Genomic DNA, 24,823 nt, shown 5'->3' on the forward strand with positions numbered 1-24,823 from the left:
TTTAAGTTCGTTATAGATAGAATTCGGTACTATAAAGTTGTATAAATAAATAAATTCGTTTATAAATACGAACCGCTCGTTTCATTTGAACTGTAATTTCGGTACAATATTTTATCTCTGATTATGCTACACTCTCATATCTCCTTACAATGCTAGGGTCGGGTCCAACAGGATCTTGTTTCCTCGCTAATTTTCGAAGGCGTAGCGAACCATATTTGTGCTATACTAAATTTACAATCAAGATGCAGAAGAAATAAACAAACCAAGACACGTTAAATGCTACTAGAAGCACTCCCGAAGCATAATTTACAATGTATATAAATAATTGTAAATCCCAAATAATGATTTACAAAGTTTATACATTGTAAATTATGATTCGGGAGTGCTGCTATTCTTTTTCTCATAGGCATCTTTCAGTGCGTCACAGTTTTTCGATTTCTTTCTAACGCATTAAATTGTATGTGACAGAAAAAAGGGCACGTACGTGATTGCAGACATTTATAACATTTATTCTAGTTGTCGATAGATGGCGCTATAATCGAAAAAAAATTATTTGCGAATTATATAATATATCTACGAATATAACCTGTACAATTTATAAGACTATACAAATCAAAGAAAATACCATTTTATAAATGCAATAAACACAATTGATTTGTTTTTATGCCAAATTGCAAATAAAATGTGACAACTGTCAGATTTAACCAAAATGTCATGTTAGAATAAATGTTATAAATGTGTATTATCATGGACTTACCTTTTTTTCTATCATTTGTGACGCACTGAAAAACGCCTATGAAAAGGACCATAGTAGCATTTAACGTGTCTTAGTTTGTTTATTTCTACTGCATCTTGATTGTAAATTTAGTATAGGTAGTGGCAGTGGCGGCCCGTGAGGTAGTGCCATAGAGGTAAATTTAGTATAGGTAGTGGCAGTGGCGGCCCGTGAGGTAGTGCCATAGAGCCATGGCACTACCTTGCTAACTATGCAGAAACATATTTTTTATCTTAAAAACATTTTAATGCCTGTTTATTTTTTTTGTGAATATTTCTCTTTATTTTTATAAATTATATCAAATCTGGCAACTGTGTAGCGCAATGCAAATCTACCGACTCTGGCCACCCACAGCTGACCGGATAAAGGATGAAAATCATAAAAATCCCAGTGCCGAACGGCATAGTGGCTCGTGAGAAAAGAGAAAGATTGTATGAGCATCCTGTGTAAGTGACAGAGAGAGAGCGGTATTGCACTTTTAACATACGTTTAAATTGGAGTCTCCGTGCCAGGCTCGAAATCTCGAAAAGGAAGTTAGTGGATCTTAAGATACAATGCTTTAGATCTACATATTTCTAGTTTCTTTACGCGTTCGCTTGACGCTATTGTGTTTATTGTCTACTACTGTATTGTATATTTGTGTTTATACTCTACTATATTTTTTAATTTGTAATTATTAGTTAGTGCGTTGTGATCGTGGGTGTCGTAGGTATAAAAATAATATTTTGATTATTTTCTACGGTTAATTTATTTATTGACAATGAATCAAATTAGTATCTTAAAAAACTCTTTTGGTGGTTTTTCGTTAGAAAAAAAAAACTACAAATTAAAGAACTCGGTCGGCCTTTATCCGATTTAAAAATTGAAAAACAAAGTGGAAATGGACAAAAACTTCGCTGTCGTAAGTTTAATAAAATTATTTATGATAAAAATAGCTGGTTGTGTGGTTGCGAACAAACTAATAAACTCTTCTGTTTTGTATGCGTTTTGTTTGGAGGTGACGAGACTTGGTCAAACAAAGGCACCGATGATCTTGTACATATATGGGAGAAATTGAAATCCCATGAAAAATCTAAAGTGCACATGAATAACGTTTTTAGCTTTTCAATGCTTGGTAAGTTAAATATAAAAACCCAATTAAATTCAGCTTATCGTGATACTCTAATTAAACATAATGAACAGGTAGATAAGAATCGATATGTCTTGAATCAAATCATAAATTGTATAAGGTTTTGTGGAGCTTTTGAGTTAGCTCTAAGAGGTCACGACGAAACGAAAAATTCAGACAACAGAGGCATATTTAAGGAGCTGGTCAATTTTAGCGCTGAATTAGACAACGACTTAAAGGTTCACATTCAAAGTTCCAAATCTTTTAAAGGTACATCAAAAACAACACAAAATGAACTACTGGAGTGCATGTTAGTGTTTACCACGAGGAAATTAAGAAAGAAATTGAAAATTCTCCTTATGTTGCAGTGATTGCCGATGAAACCACAGACGTTGCTGGTGAATTTCAATTAGTTATAGTCTTTCGATATTTGTGTAAAGGACGACCAGTTGAGAGATTTTGGAGATTTTACGTGCCGGGTGGACATGATGCTAAGTCAATCGCTGAATGTATTTTAAATGTTTTAAATCCATTGTTAAAACATACTCCAAACAAATTAATCGCTCAAAGTTATGATGGCGCATCTGTTATGAGTGGTGGCTTAAATGGTGTGCAAAAAATTATTAAGGAGACATATCCTCTTGCAAATTACGTTCACTGCTATGCACACCAAATGAATTTAATTATGACAAGTGCATGTTCCATCAATAAGCAGGCTAGGATATTTTTTTCTAATTTATCTGGTTTGTGCTCATTCTTTTCAACGTCCCCTCAAAGAACAAAAATTTTGGATGAGGTGGTTAATCGCAGGTTGCCAAAATCTTCCCAAACACGTTGGAATTTTCAATCACGAAGTGTTCATACTGTTCATGGAAATAGAAAAGACCTCATTGCAGTTATGGACATTATACAAAGTACTTCACGTGATTTGTCTTCCATTAATCAAGCAAATGGTTACAAATTAAAGCTCCAGGATAAAGATTTTGTATTTTGGCTATTTATTTTTAATAAAATTATGCCTCACGTAGAAATTATTTTTCATCAATTGCAAAAAGTATGCACTGATTCTGTCAAAGTGAAAAAAGATTTGGAGAATTTTGCAGCAGCAATTCAAGGTATAAGGGAGCAAATGGACGTCATTATGGATAGTATTCAAGAAGAAATAAACACGTCACAGAGACAAACCGATAATGATAAACCAATAAAAAAAAAGGCGCGAATTGAAGAGGACAGGCCCAGCAGAAAACGGGAAGCCTTAGAGATATGCGATGCAGTTTTGTTGCAAATAAAAACAAGGTTTACCTTCTCCGGACATTTAGTTGCTTCTCATTTATTTATGTCAGAGAGGTTTTCTGCTTATAAGGATAAGTTCCCCGAATCATTTCTTAATGAAACATGCACACAATTTTTATTTTTAAACAAAACTCGACTTAAAACTGAATTACAAGTATTGTATCAGCGAGACGAATTAAGTACTACCTCTGGGGCTGTTCCTTTATCTGTTTTATTAAATGATGAAGGTTTAAAATGTACATTTGAAGAAACCGTTAAACTTTTAAGTATATTAATAACCATTCCCATGTCAACATCTGAAGCAGAACGTTGTTTTTCAATGCTAAAACGAATTAAGACATTCCTCAGAAATACCATGAAGGAAGAACGACTAAGTGCTTTAGGTATGCTGTCTACAGAAAGACATTTTGTAAATGGCATTGACAATTTTAATAATAAAGTCATTGAAAACTTTGCCTCCAAAAAAGAAAGAAGGATGGACTTCACATATCGTAAACTTTAAAAGTGATATTTAATAACTTTGTGCGTGTGTGTAAATAATAGAATAGTGTTATTTTTATAATTTTCTAAATAGGCTCTAGAGACCATATCGTAACAACAAACTTCAAGTACATCAGCAGTGGTAGGAAGAATGAAACATTGACAGCATAGGATTAAAGGACGTGGTGGTCGGATGAGTGTGAGAGACGGAAGCTGATGCGTGATGACGAGCGACTGAGAATCGGGCAAAAGAAGGACATCGGGGAGAAGTCATGCCCTAACGGGCGATTCCACCCTGATGCCCTAGTATGAGAGGGGTGGGGTTTAGCTGGTCCCGGCCACATCGGAGTTACGGAGGGCAGGGAGGTCCGATTTAGGGCCAAACTGGTCGACGTGACACTGATGAGGTTTCAGCTCAGGAACCCAGCACTGTTGGAAATGTTTACCTCCGACGTCTGTTTGCAGATTCCCCACCTAGTGATGAAAAAAACAAAAACAAAGTACATCAGCAGTAAATACTGGTGGTAAGTTGAATTTATTTTATTGCTAATTACTTAATTTACGGAACTGTTTTGATAAATTTTGGTAAATTTTTTGGCATCCCAAAAATAGTAAATATATAGATATAAGATAAAAATATCTGCGCCTATTTTTTTTTATTTATATTTTATATCCTTTTTGACCATATCGTAAAACCGCCACAAAAAATTTAGGCAGCTGCCCGGATTCTGGCACTACCTTCCTAAAGTTATACGAGGCGCCACTGGGTAGTGGGTAGGGACAGTAGGAATTTCGTTAGTCCCTTTATGTATCTGTATATTGTATTTACATAGGTACTATAAAAGTCCCCAGTAGTTTAGTGGTAAGAGAGCCTACCTTTGGGCTCAAAGCTCGTGAGTTTGAATCCCGGCTGGGTGGGAAATTTTTAATAAATGATAATAATTTTTATCCTTGTGAAATCAGTACTCATCTAAAGACAGGTTCACACTTGTCAGTTTCGCTGACGCAGTCTAACTTATTTAGTGATAATGAACATGAGAACACATTTTCATTTTAAATGATCAGTACATTCATACTTTCAGTTAAAGTGAAAAACAGTTTTACTTTTTATCATTTTTGGCCGAGCATGATCCCATAATGAATAGAAACTAAAGCATGTGAATGTTCGTGATTTGTTCAGTGTGGCAAGTTTTGAGAGCAATTTTGGTGCAATTTTTTGCAGAATCTCTTGAAATTTGTGTTCTTTCTTAAGTGTTTTGTATATTAATCACAATCTTCCCAAGCTAATTCTTTCAATATAGTTTCACTAGCACCCCGTTTATTTCTGCGCAATATCCAGGACCTGACCCACCATCTACGACGAGAATATTCTGTAATTCATTTACTAATTGTTGTAAACATACTTAGCGAACAGCTTGTCTCAATTTTTTTTTAACCATTTTCATTACCACCATATAAGATGTTTGGATTAACTGCGTACTGAGTGTAGCAAAACATGAAACGTGTGAATACAAACGTAGCTTTTTATTGATCATTATTAATGAATCAGTCAGACTGCGTCAGCGAAACTGACAAGTGAGAACCCGCCTTAAGAGACCGCCGACGTTCGGATGCAATAAATGTCTCTGTAAAGACAATGAAGTCGGCTTTACTAAGTAACCAGACATTAACTTAACACACACTATATATTAGCCCCCTGAGCTAGTGTTTCTGAAGCTATTTTCTTGTGGCATTTTTGCAATTAACTAGTTTTGATGGGAAATAAGCCACAATTTTATTAAAAAGATGATTTTTATTAACGTTTTGACGCCCAAATCGGGTGTCGTTGTCAAAATACAGAAAATATTAATGAATTAAACAAAAATGTTGTTGCTTAGTAAAAAAATTCTTCTAATAATTTATTTAATCTGACTCATTTATATCGGCAATTCAGACATATATTATACAGTTTAAAGTATAGTCCTGTCGCCAGTAGGGATACAACGGCCTCCTTAATTCAGATGGACTTACCCAAGTTTTCTTTATGTATTTTGACCCGTAGAACACGAATTTTTTGGGTAACAGTCGATCCGGATGTTGATAAGATTGTTATAAACAAAGAACTTGAGGAATCACATAACAGCGATTTTTCGCAAAACAAAACATGTTTTTTTATTCTTTGGGTCATTCTAAGTAAAAAATTATTTTACAAGTTTTTTCGTAGGCTGCATAGTTTTCGACATAAACGCGGTTGAACTTTCAAAAAATCGAAAAATTGCAATTTTTGAACCCGAATAACTTTTGATTGAAAAATAAAATAGCAATTCTGTTTACCGCATTTGAAAGTTCAAGTAAAATTCTATCGGTTTTGATTATTTTCATTGCTAAAAATTAATTTTTTTATCGTTAAACAAAGCTATAAACACATAGTGATTGAATGATGTTTTCAATGCATTTCTAATTTGAAATCGAACGAGTAGGCGCGCATACAGTATTTCTACGTATATTACGTCCATTAAAACGCATGCATTGGGCCCGGGAAAAACTATGTGTTTATAGCTTTGTTCAACAAATAAAAACTTAATTTTTAGCAATGCAAATAATCAAAACCGATAGAATTTGACTTTAACTTTCAAATGCAGTAAGCAGAATTTCCATTTTATTTTTTAATCAAAAGTTATACCGGTTCAAAAATTGCACTTTTTCGATTTTTTTAAAGTTCAACCGCGTTTATCTCGAAAACTATGCGTCCTACGAAAAAACTTGTAAGAACATTTTTTGCTAAGAATCACCCAAACAATACAAAAAATGTTTTATTTTGCGAAAAATCGCTGCTATGTAATTCCTCAAGTTCTTTGTTTATAACAATCTTATCGACATCCGGATCGACTGTTACCCAAAAAATTCGTGTTCTACGGGTCAAAATACATAAAAAAAACTTGGGTAAGTCCATCTGAATTAAGGAGGCCGTTGTACCCTCCTGGCGACAGGACTAGTAGAAGACTTTAAAAATTATATTGCCAATATTTATGAGTTGCGTTCCTGGGACGACTTTACTGAAAGATAGTTCATTCGATTACATGAAATCAACCCCAACTCAAGAATATCCGTCACAAAAAAATCATAACATGTGATCTGTCTTTAAAAAGACAACCACATGCAATGGTGACAGTAAAATTCTCGCGTTAGAGATTCCATAGTAAATCACGAGGGAAAAGAAAAAACCTCGTTACTATCCCGACATCGTATTAGGTCTTACTTTAGTTTACTCTCGAAACTAATACCAAATTCTGACCTTAATATGTACAAATGTTATTTTAAATTATAAATAATATTAATAATACATAATATATATATATATATATATATATATATATATATATATATATATATATATATATATATATATATATATATGAGATGTAGATCCTTGAAACACACTCAGTGATCAAAGGATCCAAGGTTAATGGTTTGACGACCACTCGTACGAAATCAAACAGATGAAATAGAGAATGTGGAAAAATCCCCTTACGAACAATTCACACATCCACCATTTCGGGTTGGGAAAAATTTTTCGAATAGAATCAAAGATCCAAACACCAGTTCTTAGAAATGTGTTTCGCCCTCTTCAACCTCTCTGGGCTTATCAATAAAGATGAGAGGTTGAATATCTTTAGACACATTCCAATCAAAAAACAACATTCGAGACCTAGACATAGAAGGTAGATTTACGCACCTTCTAAGGGAATTAAAACTTGAGACTGTCATTGTCGGACTTGCCGTAGATTTACGCACCTTCTATGTCTAGGTCTCGAATGTTGTTTTTTGATTGGAATGTGTCTAAAGATATTCAACCTCTCATCTTTATTGATAAGCCCAGAGAGGTTGAAGAGGGCGAAACACATTTCTAAGAACTGGTGTTTGGATCTTTGATTCTATTCGAAAAATTTTTCCCAACCCGAAATGGTGGATGTGTGAATTGTTCGTAAGGGCATTTTTCCACATTCTCTATTTCATCTGTTTTATATATATATATATATATATATATATATATATATATATATATATATATATATATATAAATAAATAATACTAAAATATAAAATATGTACTAACTCGATATGTTATTGACTTACTAATCGTGGTATTTTCTTTCTATTGACTTCCTCTTTTAGTATGGGTAACCACATCCTACTGCATTCTACCGAGGAATTTGCGACACAATTGGTTTCATTTAGGATAATTAAAGCTGCTTCTTTAATTTTTCTCTTTTTACTATCGGTTTCTTTCAGGACTATACTTGAATCTCTCCACTGAACTCTATGTTCATTATCCCATGCGTGTTATATTTGAGATCTATCAAATTTTCTATTTTTAATATAATACTGATGTTCACTTATTCTAACGTTTAATGGTCTTGATGTTTCACCTAAATAAAATTGTTCGCATTCACAAGGTATTTTATAAATACAATTCTTTGTTCTTTCTTGTTCACAGTTAGGTTTAATTTTAGATTGAATAGATCTCAACGTGTTTGTTGTTTTGAATGTTGTTGAAATCTTGAATTTATTTCCTATTGTTTTAAGTTTCTCGGGTAGTCCTTTTATATATGTTATTGATATTTTCCTCGTATTATTTCTTGTGAATGCTATAGGATCCCGTTCTAAGTTGTTCTGTTCCATCCTGAGCTAGTGTTAAACTAACTTGCCACAAATAATCTAAAATCATTATGAAATTGACTGGTCAGTTGGTTGTGAAAACTAATGCCAATAAAACACAAACACACACCTATTTAGTTTATTAAGGGCCGGTTGTTCGAACGCTAATCAACAATGATCATTATCAAATATTTAATTACTGTCACCAAAACTGTCAATGTCAACTTTTTTTGGGTTGCTGAAAACATAATTAATTACAATTATGAGATTTATTATTAATTATGTTAATAATTATTGTTATATTAATTGATTATAGTCTCAGAATTGTAATTAATTATGTTTTTAACAACCCAAACAAAGTTGACATTGACAGTAATTAATTATTTGATAATGATCATTGTTGATTAGCGTTCGAACAACCGGCCCTAATTGTACCATTCTAGAACTGTTAAATTGATAATAAAGCAATTAAAACTTTGCTTTTTTATTTTAGGATGTCTGGAGAAAAATACGGAAACAATCAAAACATTTGAACATCCATGTCGTAACGAGGAAAATACGGGTTCGAAAAAATCTTATCAATGTGAACTTTGTTTTAAGTTCTTTTCTGAAAAACGTAGTTTAAAAAGACATACGTTAACGCACACTGGAGTTAAGCCATATCAATGTGAAATTTGTTTTAAATCGTTTTCCCAAAATGGTCATTTAAAGGCACATGTTAGAAATCACACTGAAAAACAAACGCCGTATCAGTGTGAAATTTGTTTTAAATCGTTTTCTGAAAAACGTAATTTAAAAACACATACGAGAACGCACACTGGAGAGAAGCCATATCAATGTGAAATATGTTCAAAGTCGTTTATTAAAAAGTGTGATTTAGAAAGACATACAGTAACGCACACTGGAGAGAAGCCGTATCAATGTGAAATTTGTTTTAAATCGTTTTCCCAAAATTGTCATTTAAAGGCACATGTTAGAAATCACACTGGAGAACAAACGTCTTTTCAGTGTGAAATTTGTTTTAAATCGTTTTCTCAAAAATGTCATTTAAAAAGACATACGAGAGTGCACTCTCAAGAGAAACCATATCAATGTAAATTTTGTTTTAAGCAGTTTAGTCAATCAGGTACTTTGAAATCACATTTGACAGTGCACACTGGTGAAAAACCTTATCAGTGTGAAATTTGTCTTAAGAAGTTTTCTTTAAAGAATTCTTTGAAATTACATACTAGAACACACACTGGAGATAAGCCATATCAATGTGAAATTTGTTCTAAATCGTTTTCCCAAATTTGTCATTTAAAGACACATCTTAGAAATCACACTTAGCCCAATAAATGACCGTTTTGGAGTGTACTTTTCAGGGGCAACTCCGAATTGCATGAAAATTTGGATTTAGGTTCAACTTTACACTCCACTTCAAAGTTGATTTTGTGCCGTTGGTTGCTTTTACTTGGGAGGTGACAGTCACTCCTTCTCGGGGGGTGAAAAACGCGTATTTAAAATAAGCCCGGTAATTGATAAATTGACAGATTATAAGCAACTGTTCTTCTATAAAGTTTGTTACGTAAGTCAATACTTTTAGAGTTATTCGCGATTGAAAATGTTGATTTTTCGACAAAAAAAAACTACGTTTTCAGACTGTTTTTCGCAAATAACTCAAAAAGTAAATATTTTATCGAAAAAAATATTCTTAGAAAAAGTGAAAAAAACGAAAAAAATGGTGTATCAGTCTATAAATTGAGTAAAAGCAAAGTTGTAGCTCATGAAAAATACGTTCTTATTCGTCTAATTCCAAATCGAATAATTCAACGCGAAATCATCGAAAAATTAAGCACTTTTTGGGAAAAGCTTATTAACATTTTTAAAGTATCTAATGCCTGGTTGCACCAACAGATCTTAAGTTCCAGATTAGCTAACCTCTACTTATAAATAGGGCGTCCTTGAGTATCACTTACGTTGCACCATAATTTTAGATTCTTACCTTATTATCAATTATATACCTCGACTTAAGCTTAAGATCTGTTGGTGCAACCGGGCATAAATCATCTTTATATTTTTTGTTTTTTACAAAAGTTTCTAGCATCAAAAATAAACGAGTTACACTGAAAAAAAAGTTTGCCTCTTTTTTTGGTAAAAAAAATCGTAAAAGCATCGCTCTATTTAGCACCTTCAATAAAATTAATCGTTACCGCCTTACTATTTATTTTAACTGTATGTGTATTGTTTATGTGATCTGTAAGTTTGATATTTTTGAAGTGCTTCGTTTTGAAAAAATTTGGTTTTATAGTAAAAAATTTTTTTTTTAAATTTCCTTTTTTCAAAATAACTTAAAAAGTATTAGTGATAAAAAATCTTACAGAGCAAAAAAAGTAGGTCTTGCTATTATAAATATGCTACTTTCATTTTGTTTTTCAGTAAGACAAAAATTGGTTAAAATATGGCTGTTTAAAATTTGTATACACTCGTGATTAGTGACCCGTTCAAGCTTTTTCAACTATAACCCTTTCAAAAACAAGCACTTTAAACCGGTGAGACTGACAGATCATATAAAAAATAGATAAGTAAGTAAATTGTTTCATTGTTTGTAAAGCGGTAGCGATTAATTTCATTTGGGGAGCTAAACAGGGGGAGATTTTCATGATTTTTTATCAAAAAAAAGAGGGCCAACTTTATTTTGAGCGTAACTCACTTATTTTTAATGCTAGAAACTTTTATAAACAATTAGAATAAAGCTTTTTTATAAAATGTAGGATTGCCTAAGAAATAAACGTGCAAACAGTTTATTTTAGGTTTAATATATTTGTGTGAGACGTGTTGATTTGTGTCTAACAACTATTGTAAAAGTAACAAGTAATATTAAAAAAAAGCAGTCTTGGCGTGACCAAGCATCTTCATAACCTCTCTCCCCGAAGCTAGCTGCAGAACTCGAACTGTCACTAATTCAGTTAACGTACGTCTACACCTATTAGGTAAAGGCACGCGCACACTTATTCTTCTTGCTACAAAACACTTTAAAAAAGTTTCAATGGGTTTTTCCCGAAAAGTGCTTAATTTTTCGGTGATTTCACCTTGAAATATTCGATTTGAAAGTAGACGAATAAGAACGTATTTTTCATGAGCTACAACTTTGTTTTTACTCGATTGATAGACTTTACTGATACACCATTTTCTTTGGTGTTTTATAAGCTACACTTTTGCTAAGGATATTTTTTTCGATCAAATATTTACTTTTTGAGTTATTTGCAAAAACCGTCTAAAAACGTAGTTTCTTTGTCGAAAAATAAACATTTTCAATCGCAAACAACCCGAAAGGTATTGACTTACATAAAAAACTCTATAGAACAAAAGTTGCTTAAAATCAGTAAATTTATCCATTTCCGGTCTTATCTTGAACGTATGTTTTTTCACCCCCGAAAAGGGGTGACTGTCACCCCCCAAGTAAAAGCAACCAACGGCACAATTTCAACTTTGAAGTGGAGGGTAAGTAGAACCTAAATCCAAATTTTCATACAATTCGGAGTTGCTCTTGAAAACTACACGGTATCGCCGTATTTCCTGTTCATTTACTGGGCTAACTGGAGAACTAGTCGAGGCAATAAAGCGCTGAACCTCCAAAAAAAAACGACAAGACGGATTTTAATAATTCTTTTTGCATTCGATTCGTAAATGTGCCAGGAAACTTTGTGACCCATAGCCATGAGATAATATTGAATTCGCTTTGAAAGCGAAGAAGAAGAAAAAGAAAACAATGAAATATAAACATCGATGTATCCATCCATTTAATTGTATGTTTTTTAATAAAGGTATTTTTATAATACAAAATCAAAGAATTCGCATTAAAACCAACTGCAATATGTATTACATACCTTGAAGACCATTAACATTTGACTGATTGCGTAACGAAAATTTCAGAAGTTGACGTAAAAAGTAGGTATCCTAGGCACCAGGTACTCTGGAGATAATTTTCAATGTCATCTTCTTTTTCAGCGAGCCCAAAAATCCCCGAGTAATTTTTTAATGAATTTGACGACGAAAACTTCTGAAGACGAGGTAAACAGTAGGTACCGTGGGCACCAGGTACTCCGGAGATCACTACCGACGTCATATTCGTTTTCAGTTACCTCAAAAACCCTGGAGTAATGATTTTTGACTAATTTTTTAATGAATTTGTCGAAAATTCCAGTAGACAGCAACTCAGAAAACATCCGAGTACTCGGTGTGTACCAATCCGTTTGCATCAGTGTGGTACCGAAAACTCTCGATACTCCAGAAGATGACGTGCCTTAGGCGATAGGTGCTCCGGTGTCTGTTCTGATGGCGTATTCGTGTTCAGCAACTTCAAAAAGCTATGAGTAATCCATTCCTATCAATTTAATGTCGAAAACTCTCGAAACTCGAGAAGACGAATAACCTTAGGCACCAGGTGCTCCGTGGGTCAGATCTGATGTCGTATTAGCGTTCAGCGACCCCAAAAGAGCCATGACTAATCCGTTTTTACCAATTTAATGCCGAAAACCCTCGAAACTCCAGAAGATGACGTGCCGTAGGCACAATGTAATTCGTAGGTCGGATCTGATAGTGTATGCAAGTTCAGCAATCCCAAAAACCTAAGAGTAATCCATTTGATTCCTCCGAAACTCCAGAAGATATCCTGTCTTAGGCACCATGTGCTCCTGTGTCTGTGCTGATCACGTATTCGTGTTCAGCAACTCCCAAAACCTATAACTAATCCGTTTGCATTAATGTAGTACCGAAGACACTCGAAACTTCAGGACCCTCTTTCATTGACCTTGGAAACTAGGTACTCCGGGACTCGGTTCTGGTGGCATATTCGTGTTTAGCTACCACAAAAAACCCTCCAGTAATTCATTTGCATCAATTAAATGCTGAGAACCATCGAAACTCTAGAAGATGACGTCCCTTGCAGTGGCCCTGGCCACCACGTGCTCCAGAGGTCAACTCGGATGACATATTCGTGTTTAGCGATCCCAAAAACCCATGAGTAATCTGTGTATATCAATTTAATGCCGAAAACCCTCGAAACTCTAGAAGATGACGTCCGTTGAAGGCCAAGGTCAAAGTATAGGTCGCCATTGGATAGCCAGGAAAAAATTCTAGACCACTAGTACTTTTCTATGATCCAAACTTCTACATGTTGCCAGATAACCAGTAACTCCGGGAATTGGAATACCCAGTAAATCTTATCATTTTCCGAGTTTGTGCCTCTATATCTTGAAAATCCTCCATACGATCGAGTTGTGCCCATGAGAACTTTTCATCACAATGCTTCAAAGAGTATTTTCCCAAAGTATGAACTAAATCCACTGGGACCTAATTTCCATAAGGTTTGTGCGGGGTAAATCGTTTTCTCAAAAATGTAATTTAAAAAGACATACGATAACGCACACTGGAGAGATGCTATATCAATGTGAAGTTATTTTCTCGATCAGGTTCTTTGAAAAAACATATAAGATTGTACACTGGAGAATAATCTAAATATAATTTTTTAATAACTTTTCGCGGGTTTTTGATCAATTACTGTAAGAAAAATACTCCTTAGGCGGCTTACAGACAGAACCACTTTTTGAAGTCGAAGCCAACCGCAAAAAGTCGCTGGCCTGTCGCTAGTATCGGCGTTTGCTGTTGTTCTGATCGACTTCTTTTTGCAGTTAACAGTGACGACAAAATATTAGTTTGTACAAGCAGATTAATTATGAATTCGAACGAAGAAACATTGCTTCTTGTACTTACTTTTTGTCGCTGCTACCGGCGCACAGTGGTCCAAAAACCCGAAAAGGTGGCCAAAAGTCAAAAAAAAATTACGTTTCGAGAATATTATTACATTTTCTAAAAGAGAATTAAATTCCCTATTCAGTGTTGGCAACCCTAGTGCTATATCTCCTACTCGTATATCTGAATGGACCGTGATAGTCGTGACGTCAAAACGTCAAAAAAGTTTTCCAAACGTTGTGTCTAGGTACACGCTAAAATGTACTCAAATAAAAAAGTTAAACTTCATCAAGCTAGTGACTATATAGCGTGGGCAGTGACTGTATATTTTGATACACGCTATTTTGATATGTTTAGTGTTTGTTTGATAGAAAAATATTTGTTATGACGTTTAATTCTACCTAACTTTTTTATTTGCGTACACGTTAGCGTATACCTAGACACAACGTGTTTGGAAAAATTTTGACGTTTTGACGTCACACTATCATGGTCCATTTCCAGTTCTGCATAGGGATTACGTATACTCGATACGCATCGTATCCGCCATGTTTTCCCGTAAGGCGCTATGGGAAAACATGGCGGATACGATGCGTATCGAGTGTACGTAATCCGGGCCCAGTTTAAAGTTGACCTTCGTACAAAACAAAACCGTAGTTAAGAATAACGAATATTTTACACGCACAGTCTTGTGCGTGTATCTCGAAAACGAAGTGCGCAAATTCAATTCTGCAAAATGGAGGATATTCGTGGAGCCATCTTTAATAAAAGCCGATAATATCAAAATATTTGTATATGTGTTGTATTTAGTAGATTTTAAGTTGAAGTTAGGTAATAAGAAAGTATATATTTTGAAAAAATTTAATTTTCAGATAGCCAAATAGTTGTGTATTCCATCGAATTCCAAGACGTTACTACAATCATCTTTTAGCTGATATTTCTCTCTTTAAGATTCAAAAAAAATTAGCTGCCACTATCTGCCCCTTTGGTTTTGCGAGAATTTTTTGTACAAGCGTTCTGCGCTATGAGTTTCAATATGAATCGTTAACAAGGCAGAATAAACAGATCATGCCGCAACATTCAAGTAGTCGTTATGACTGTAGATCTTTAGTTATTTCAGTATGCTCTTGTAAAATCGTAGATAAAAGGGTCAGATACAGTATTGTTGAAAAATAAAGTAAAAATTAGTTTTGACTTTCATATGATTAATAATCGAATTTAACGTTGAAAAAAAATTAGCGAATTGCATCCGCCATTTTGTTTTTTGAAATTTCGATTTCGGATTCGTAATCAGCAACCCCAAAAACCCCCGGATATCAAATTTCGACAACCGCCGACAGAAGTTGTAGTGCAGTCGAGAAAACACCCGGATGAAAAGAAAATGAGTTTTGCATTGTTGTCAAATGACGACTTCAAGTAGCGACAGACAACCACAAACGCTCGACTTTTTGTTGCTGACTTCGACTTCAAAAAGTGGTTCGTCTGTAAGCGGTCTTAAATATAAATAAATAAAATAATAAAAAAGTTAGAAAAACAGACATTTTGTTTAAATTTTGTATTAAAGTTAATAACTTTGATATATACTCCATAGAACTAGTATTTACAGAAAGTAGTTCCAATAGAAGCAATTTCCTTGTGATATACCAAAATCTCGCCTTATTAAGGGGGGGGGTATGGTTTGAAATCAACATATCGAGCACAATTTTGTGAATTTTTTTCGAAGCTATGGTATAATTATTTTATTTTTACATTAAATAAACATACAAAGTACAATTCAAAGAATATTTAAACAAATTAAATCCAAAATATTGATAAATAAGCTATTAGTGACAAATTTTGACAGACACCTCAAAAAAATTGATTTTGCGGTGGACATCAGAACTCGCCACTAGATCATACGAAACAAAAAATTCAAAAAGATTTAATTAGCTTATGAGTTTCACTAGGTAACAACGTCGAGTTTTTTTATTTTAAATGGTTTTTTAATTTTTGGTATCACTCAGAAGTCAAAAATACAAAATTTTTGGAGAACATTTTGTGAAAATCAACAGCTTTATTATTGTTTAACAAAAAATAAGCACAAAACGAAAAATATGCCGACGTTGTTATTTCACGAAATGTCTATAGAAAATATATGCAAAATATCAGGTGGATCGGTCAAGTACCTAGTTTTTCAGTTATAATGTCCACCGTATTTGAAAAAGCAGTTTTGAGAAAAATGCGTTTAAAGTTTTGACAACTGCATTTTCATCTTCTTATGTGTCTGCCAAATTATAAAGTGATGCACATTGGAATATGTTTTTTGAATCAGAAGTAATTTACAAGAGAGAAAGCGAACAGTTGTTTAACGTTTCTCACTACGCTCAAGCGTGCTGGTGCGAAGCCGCGGCAAAGCGAGTCGAAGGGAGGGATATTCAACACGCTGTATCTCTGGTAATTTTACTCCCATCAATTTGAAATTTTCCGAGGGTATTCTTGAAAATATGCACTTTTATTTAAAAAATTAACTCTTTCAAACTATACCCCCCACTCCTTAGGTATATTTAATCTCTAATGCTGCACTCTCATAATATCTCCTAACAATGCCAGGCTAGGGTCCAACAGGATCTTGCTTCCCGCTAATTTTCCAAGGCGTAGCGAACCATATTTTTATTGTGCTAGCTAGTGGGTATGGACAATGGGTATTTACTACACTACACATTATTCCAGTGCCGATAAAACACGAACACACAAACATATTTAATATATTAATAATTGTACCATGTCAGAACTGTTACATTGTTATATAATAAAGCAATTAAGACTTGGCTTTTTTATTTTAGGGTGTCTGGAGAAAAATACGGATACATTCAAAACCTTTGATCATCAGTGTCATAAAGAGCAAAATACGAGTCCGAAAAAATCTTATCAATGTGAAATATGTCCAAAGTCGTTTTCTGAAAAAGGTAGTTTAAAAAGACATACGATAACGCACACTGAAGAGAAGCCATATCAATGTGAAATATGTTTGAAGTCGTTTTTCCGTGCGAGTATTTTAAACACACATAAGAGAATACACACTGGAGAAAAACCGTTTCAGTGTGAAATATGCTTTAAATCGTTTTCCCAAAAATGTGATCTAAAAAGACATGCGATAACACACACTGGAGAGAAGCCATATCAATGTGAAATTTGTTCGAAATCGTATTCCGATCCAAGTGTTTTGAAAAAACATGTGAGAGTGCATACTGATGACAAACCTTATCTGTGTGAAATTTGTTTCAAATCATTTTCCCAAAATGGTTATTTAAAGGCACATGTTAGAAATCACAATGGAGAACAAACGGCTTATCAGTGTGAAATATGTTTTAAATCATTTTCTCAAAAACGTGATTTAAAAAGACATACGATAACGCATACTGGAGAGAAACCATATCACTGTGAAATTTGTTCTAAGTCATTTTCCCACCCAACTGGTTTCCAAATACATATGAGAGTGCATACTGGTGATAGGCCTTATCTGTGTGAAATTTGTTCGCTCTCGTTTTCATCGGCAGGTACTTTGAAAGGTCATATCAAAACGCACATAGGAGAACGGAATTACCGCTGTGATAATTGTTTTAAGTCGTTTTTAAAACCCTATGACTTAAAAAGACATATGATAGTGCACTCTCAAGAGAAACAATATCAATGTGAAATTTGTTCGAAGTCGTTTTCCCATAAAAGTGTTTTGAAAGTACATATGAGAGTGCATACTACAGAGAAACCTTATCAATGTGAAATTTGTTCTCAGTCGTTTGCATTGGCAGGTACTTTGAAAGGACATATGACAACACACACTGGAGAAAGGCCGTATCGCTGTGATATTTGTTATAAGTCGTTTTCAAAAAAATGTGATTTAAAAGTACATATGAGAGTGCACTCTCAAGAGAAACCATATAAATGTGAAATTTGTTCGAAGTCGTTTTCTCAATCAAGTTCTTTGAGAAAACATATAAGATTGCACACTGGAGAATAATCTTATTAGATCCGATTTCTCATATCGAATTCAACTAAAGTTTAACATGAACTTTTAGTGAACGTCAGTTTAATGTCAAAATCGTCATTCTCAATTCACGTTCAACTGATGACAGTTTAAACTACGTTCAGCTTGAACGCTGATATTCGGCCGTTCAGATGATTTCAAGGATTACGCATACATTGTATTATTGCAACTCGACATGAAACGTCATAATATAAATATAACCTATTATATTATATTAAGCCTAACGATAACATAATTTTTGTTTTTATTACTTTTATGTATAATTACTAAAATTACTGTTTGACTATAAATACTTAAATTTAACTTTATTCAGAAACAGCATAAAAAAGATCATACAATTTTTCTCGGGTTTTTGAAAACAATTGAAAGAAAAATGCTACTTAAATATAAGTAAATTTAATGAAAAATTTTTCTTGGTAAAAGGTATCTATATTTATTTAAAAACCCTTAAAAAGGGCCACAAATATCACAACAAAACGTGATACAAAAGGCAACTTTGTGTTGTTGCAACAACACAGTTGCTTTTCACCTCCCTCAATGGGATGACTTAATTATAACCCACGTACCACGTGGGAGTTATATGTTGCCCCAAGGCCTTATCCATAGGGATTATATCCATCCTTTGAATTCCATAATTTATTTAATTATGTATGACATTTAGTCAACTTTTAAAAGGTTTTAACCTTTGTATTTTTGGTGGTTCAGCATATTAGGCTTGTAACTCTAGTGATGCTCTTTTTAGAGAACGAAAACGTTTTGTTGTAAAATCGAAAAAATATACCTTTTACCAAGAAAAATGTTTCATTAAATTTACTTGTAATTAATAGTATACAGCCAGCTGCAGGAAATTTTTTCTTATGGATACTTAAATATAAGATTCATTCGGCGGAGTTTAAAAATTAATAAACGATATATAAAAACAGATTTTTATTGATATTTTTATCTCAAAATTTGTTAATAAAATATTGTACCATCCACCATACCAATACTAGGAAGTAGGCTCAGAACACTGATGCACTTTGTATCTCGATAGTATCGCTGCTCAGTCGTAGTTGATGATGGGAGGGGTCGTTTTGGTACTATGGAACCAAAGATGTAAAAAAAGAACAATTGTTCACAAAAAATGAGCGTCACAGTCTTTAAATATTTGAGGATGTTGCCATGTCCCATTTATGCTCATTCTGCTATGGCGCTATAGCCCATTCAGGCCCTGGCGTACTCCAACATCCACTAAACATCTATTTCCTTTGCTTCTCTTCTCCAGTTGTCTACCCTCAATATCTCTTTAGCATCGTTTCTCACTTCGTCTATCCATATCTACTGGCTGCCGTCCCAAATAATTCCACTGAGCTCTTTACTAGGTGCTGTTATTATTGTATCTTATGTTCTCAAATGATCAATGTTTCTACGCCATTGCTATTGGTCGTATGATGGTTTTATATATTTTGAACTTCACTTCCCTATGGATATCTTTGGATCCAAACACCTGCGATAGAGAAAAGTATGCTTCGTTAACCAGCATTATCCTTTTCTGTACTTCTTTCTTCTAGCTGTCTTCCTCAGTTATTTGTACGCCTAGATGTGTGAGATGTTTTAATACTTCAATATTTGCGTCGTCTATTGTCAAATTTTGCAATTTTCGTTGTTTTCTTGCTTGTATTAAGGCTTTACCTAGTTTTTATTACTGCGATGTCTCTTGTGGTACTATACAATCTACGCAATATATTTTGGCAGTTCAGCAACATTAAATCTTCTGATTTACCTCTACATGGGCCTACACAACCTACCTCTATATTTGGCTAGATGGCGCTACATAACGAATACTTGCGAATATTTCAGAGGTATTTTGATAATGACCTCGGAAGTGGAAATCAAAACGTCAATAAATTTAAACTTAACAATTAAATTGTGACTTGTTTCCCAATAAAATAGTAAATTGTATAGTATGCCACAAAGAAATAGCTTCAGAACAATATTAACAAACCTTGTATGGGAAACTTGCAGATTGTCAAACTTTCGTCAAATTTTTAAGACGATGCGATGTAGAGATATCAACTTTATAGTCGAAATATCAATAAATTTTGTGTGGCTTATTTCAAAATAAAATAGTAAATGCTTTCTGTGGTTTTCCGAATTTGACACCACGTTGAAAAATTTTTGGTTAAAAAAACAATATTCTGATGACGTCATATACACTAGTGATGTAATGAATGTCATTTTTGAAACATTCGCGAATGCGAATATTCGTGAATGCAACATTCGCGGATGCGAATATTCAGTTTTTTTTAATTTGTTTCTATTTTTGTAATGTTTCCGTTTATAATGAAAAGTTAATTGATATTTAGTGTAAATCAATCTGAATCTTAAGCTTTATTACATAATACCAAATAATAAAAAAAAGTGAAGGCTGATAATGTGATTATACTAGGTTAAGTTCTATCTATCGATTCCCCTTTATTTGTATAAAGTTGAACGTAGGCCTCCCCCTTATTTTTCCACTCTTCTCGGTTCAGTGCTAATGCTGTCGATCTGGTCCCTGCGTATCTTTTTAGGTCATTCGACCATCTCGTCTGTGGTCTGCTCCTTCCTCTTTTGTAGTCCCAAGGTTTCCAGTGAGTTATCGCTTCATTCCATCTTCCGTCTCTTTGTCTGCTGTTGTGTCCTGCATATTTCCATTTGAGAGTAGCTGCATGTTTGAGGTTAAGTTACCTTTTCTTAATAAAAAAGATGAGAAGTGAATAGATTTTGATTTTGTTAACCTAATATTATATTAAAATAATTTTTTTTTCTGGTTTTCATATTCGCAAAACATTCGCACAAATTTCGCGAATGCGAATATGCAAAAACATGCGAATACGAATATTCGCGTTACATCACTAATATACACTAGGTTTACTTTTCGATTAGATGTAGGGACTTAAAATGGCAATACTGCCGGCTTCCCACATTAAATAAGCTACATACCTATATGCGATATTATAATTTATAGGCATGTAAACAATAAAAGTTTCGGCGGCATGAGTGTAGTCATTATCGATTTCATTGCCGGCTTCCCAAATTCAATCAGCTTTAAATTATTATAATTTATAGACATGTATTTAACATTAAGAGTGTTGGTATCATTTTCATCTTCAAAATATAGAGGTAACTATTTCTTTAGTTTTTGAATATTCTTTTAAAAATCCTTACTTGTTAATTGCTTCACTTATTCATTAATTAATTAATAGGATTAATTTTTCACCAACTATGTATTCAATGATTACAATAATTTATATTCTATGCAATAAAGAGACTAGTAATCGAGAAAAGAGAAAAATTGACAAAGTGCTATTAATAATATACTGTTATTATCGAAACGAGTAGGTACATTTGGAACATATTTAACAGTTAAAATATAGAGAGGGGAGTACTGAACGATGGAATAATAAGCAATAAGCGACTAATGCAGATAACCACTGTCGTTAATTTAACAATCGTATTGCGTTACCTACTCCTTGTAAATGAGTAATTTCCGAACTTAAATTATTTGTACGATTAAACATCGATCATAGTCATGATACCTACTATAAATAACAAGATAATGTTGCCGATTATAGCGCTTCCTTCAATGTGGTATATCTAATTAGAAAGTAAACGCTCTATAGACCTATATGTATGAGCTCTCCAGACCTTGAAAGCTCATGGCTTCGTTTATTATTGTTTTCCATTATTTTTCGAATGCAAGTATGTTATGTGCAACAAATATTTTACATTAATTTTCGTTTTAGGTTTTCAGGAAAATAATATAACGGAAATAACTGAAGCATTACCTGAACTTCCGTATAATGAAGAGCCACATATGAATATCTCCACACTGAAGAAAAAATTTTTAATTGTGAAATTTGTTTAAAGTCTTTTTCGCAAAATGGTGATTTTAAAAAACATATTAGACTCCACACTAGAGAAAGACCTTTTTCATGTGAGATTTGCTTCAACTCCTTTTCCAAAAAGGCTTTTTTGAAAAACCATGTGGTTTCTCACACTGGAGAAAAACCACATCAATGTAAAATTTGTTTGAAGTCTTATTCCCAAAAATCTGGTTTGAAATACCACATGTCTGTTCACACTGGAGAAAAACAATATCACTGTGAAATTTGTTCTAAGTCGTTTTCCCATCCAAGTGTTTTGAAAATGAATATGAGAGTGCATACTGGTGAAAAACCACATCAATGTAAAATTTGTTTGGTGTCGTATGGAGAAAAACCCCATGAATGTGAAATTTGCCATAAATCATTTTCTTAAGCAAGCTCTTTAAAACTGCACAAAGTGAGTATACACATTGGCATAAAATCTTACCAATGTGAGATATGCCTTAAGTCTTTTTGCACAACATATGAATTGAATAAACACATGATGGTACACCCAGGAGAAAAACCATGCAAATGTGATATATGCTTTAAGTCGTTTTACAACATAAATTATTTGAATAAAAATATGAGGATGCATACAGGGGAAAAACCGTATCAGTGTGAAGTTTGTTTGACATAAAACTATACATAGTGGCGAAAAACGATTTCAATGTGAAATATGTGAAAAGTCGTTTAACTCAAAAAGTCATTTGAAAAGGCATGAGGATATACACCGTAAAAACATGTTTTCAATGTGAAATTTTTTTAACCCACTTTATGTAACATCCTTTTAGAGAAACATTCAACAGCTAGGTATATATTCCCGTTCTCATTTGTAAATTACTCCGTGACGCGGCTCAAAAAAATATTCCGGTGTGCATCACTTTACGATTTGACAGACAAAAAGAAGTTGAAATAAAAGTTGTCAAAACTTTAAACACGTTTTTCTCAAAACTGCATTCTTCAAAGGCGGTGGACATTGTAAAACTCAAAAACTACATGACAGATCCACTTTAAATTTTTCATAGATTTTCGTGAAGAGGAAACAGTAGCGATCAACAGGTAGCGAAAACGCGTTCCAAGATTGCGGCTGTAATTTTGAATATTTTTTCGAGATATTTGGCACACGTATTCGTAATATAATAAAGAATGGCGGTACAGAGCCCAATTTGAAAAATATATTAATATGTGGAAATTACTCTGTAATTAAATACAATATTAAAAAGACGAGCCTGTACCGCCATTAAGAAGAACAAAAAAATACACTTTCTTCAAATAAACTTTTTTATCCGATGCCTGGATTTCGTGTCATTTTGGAACTACTAATGAAATAAAAAATTTTAGTAGTTCCAAAATGACACAAAATCTAGGCATCGGATAAAAAAGTTTATTTGAAGAAAGTGTATTTTTTTGTTCTTATTAATGGCGGTACAGGCTCGTTTTTTAATATTTTATTTAATTACAGAGTAATTTCCACATATTAAAATATTTTTCAAATTGGGCTCTGCACCGCCATTCTTTATTATGTTACGAATACGTGTGCCAAATATCTCGAAAAAATATTCAAAATTACAGCCGCAATCTTGGAACGCGTTTTTGCTACCTGTTGATCGCTACTCTGTTTCACCTTAAACATTTCATGAGGTAACGATGTGAAGTTGTTTTTTGTTTTACGCTTATTTTTTGTTTAACAATAATAAATATATTGATTGTCATTATTTTGACAAAAAATTTTGTTATTTTGACTTCTGAGTGATACCATAAACTCAAAATGAGTAAAACTAAAAAACTCAATAACGTTACCTCGAGAAACTCATAAGCAAATAAAATATTTTTGAATTTTTTGTTTCACATGATCCAATGACGAGCTTTGATGTTTTTTTGGAACATTCTTTAAATTGTGCTGTTTATGAAAAAAGACTCGGCTTAGTCTCAGCATCCGTTATGGCTTGCAAATTGTAGAAGCCTCGGAGGTGTAACCAGAGAAGGTTCCCATTGTTTTAATTCTGGTGGGATATGCTATATGCCATTAGAGTGAAAACTTAGTCTTTTGCTAGCAGTTGCCGCTAGGGCATCTATGCCATTTCGTTCGTTGCAATTCGGGACTGCACGCTGGGGTTTGTTTTGGTTGGATCAGAGAGAGCAGCATATGTGCCTTCTGATGAGAGACTAATAAGTTTCGAAACCGGTAGAGGTGCTTGCTGCACTCTCTGATTGAACTAGAATATGACGTGGCTGTATTTTCGTTTTGCAACGAAATTGAAAATGGTTATTCATTTTTGATGTGCTGTTTATGTTTATTTAATTTAAAAATAAAATAATTTTACCATAGTTTCAAAAAAATACACAAGCATTATGTGCTTGAATCCTCCGCTTCCATGGACTGCTCGCCTCTGGTGTGACGTCAATTCATTCTTGTCGTAAAAAAACTGTAGGTAATACCCCAGTATTAATATATATATATATATATATATATATATATATATATATATATATATATATATATATATATATATATGAATTAAAACGCCATAATACATGGCATTGGAGCACAAATTCGTCAAAACTGTAAATATATATATATATATATAAACATAGAAAAGAAAAATCATTGGCAAATAACTCGCAATGTGAATGTGAATACAAAATTAACAATATAAAAAGATGGAATGCAACTGCAGACACGTGTTTCTGACTAATTAGTCGTCATCAGTACAGTATAGCCAAGTTAGAAGAATAATAGTTTAACTTGGAAAAAGATCACTACAGGAGCAATATTACCATTTGTGACAACAATGTCAGAAGACCCTGCCTTTCAGGGCGACGACCAACACAGTCACGGAGGTAAAGCTACCTGAGGAAAGAAAAGCCAAAACCTTATAAAATAAA

The 24,823-nt window shown here is 33.5% G+C and overlaps 1 protein-coding gene across 3 annotated transcripts in view; it reads left to right on the plus strand.

The window, feature by feature from the left end:
• LOC126880596 (zinc finger protein OZF-like) overlaps positions 1-18,969 on the plus strand; it is a 139,415-nt gene extending 120,446 nt beyond the window's left edge. For 2 of the 3 annotated variants that reach the window (XM_050644565.1, XM_050644564.1), the window contains exon 2: positions 16,846-18,969. In XM_050644565.1, the coding sequence (XP_050500522.1) occupies positions 16,846-18,020 (1,175 nt within the window). In that variant the 3' untranslated portion in view covers positions 18,021-18,969. The remainder of the gene's footprint in view (positions 1-16,845) is intronic. The other variant, XM_050644563.1, reaches the window with a different exon arrangement.
• The last annotated feature ends 5,854 nt before the right edge of the window (positions 18,970-24,823 follow it).

This window comes from Diabrotica virgifera, chromosome 2, assembly GCF_917563875.1.
Source record: "Diabrotica virgifera virgifera chromosome 2, PGI_DIABVI_V3a".
Classification (NCBI taxonomy): Eukaryota; Metazoa; Arthropoda; class Insecta; order Coleoptera; family Chrysomelidae; genus Diabrotica; species Diabrotica virgifera.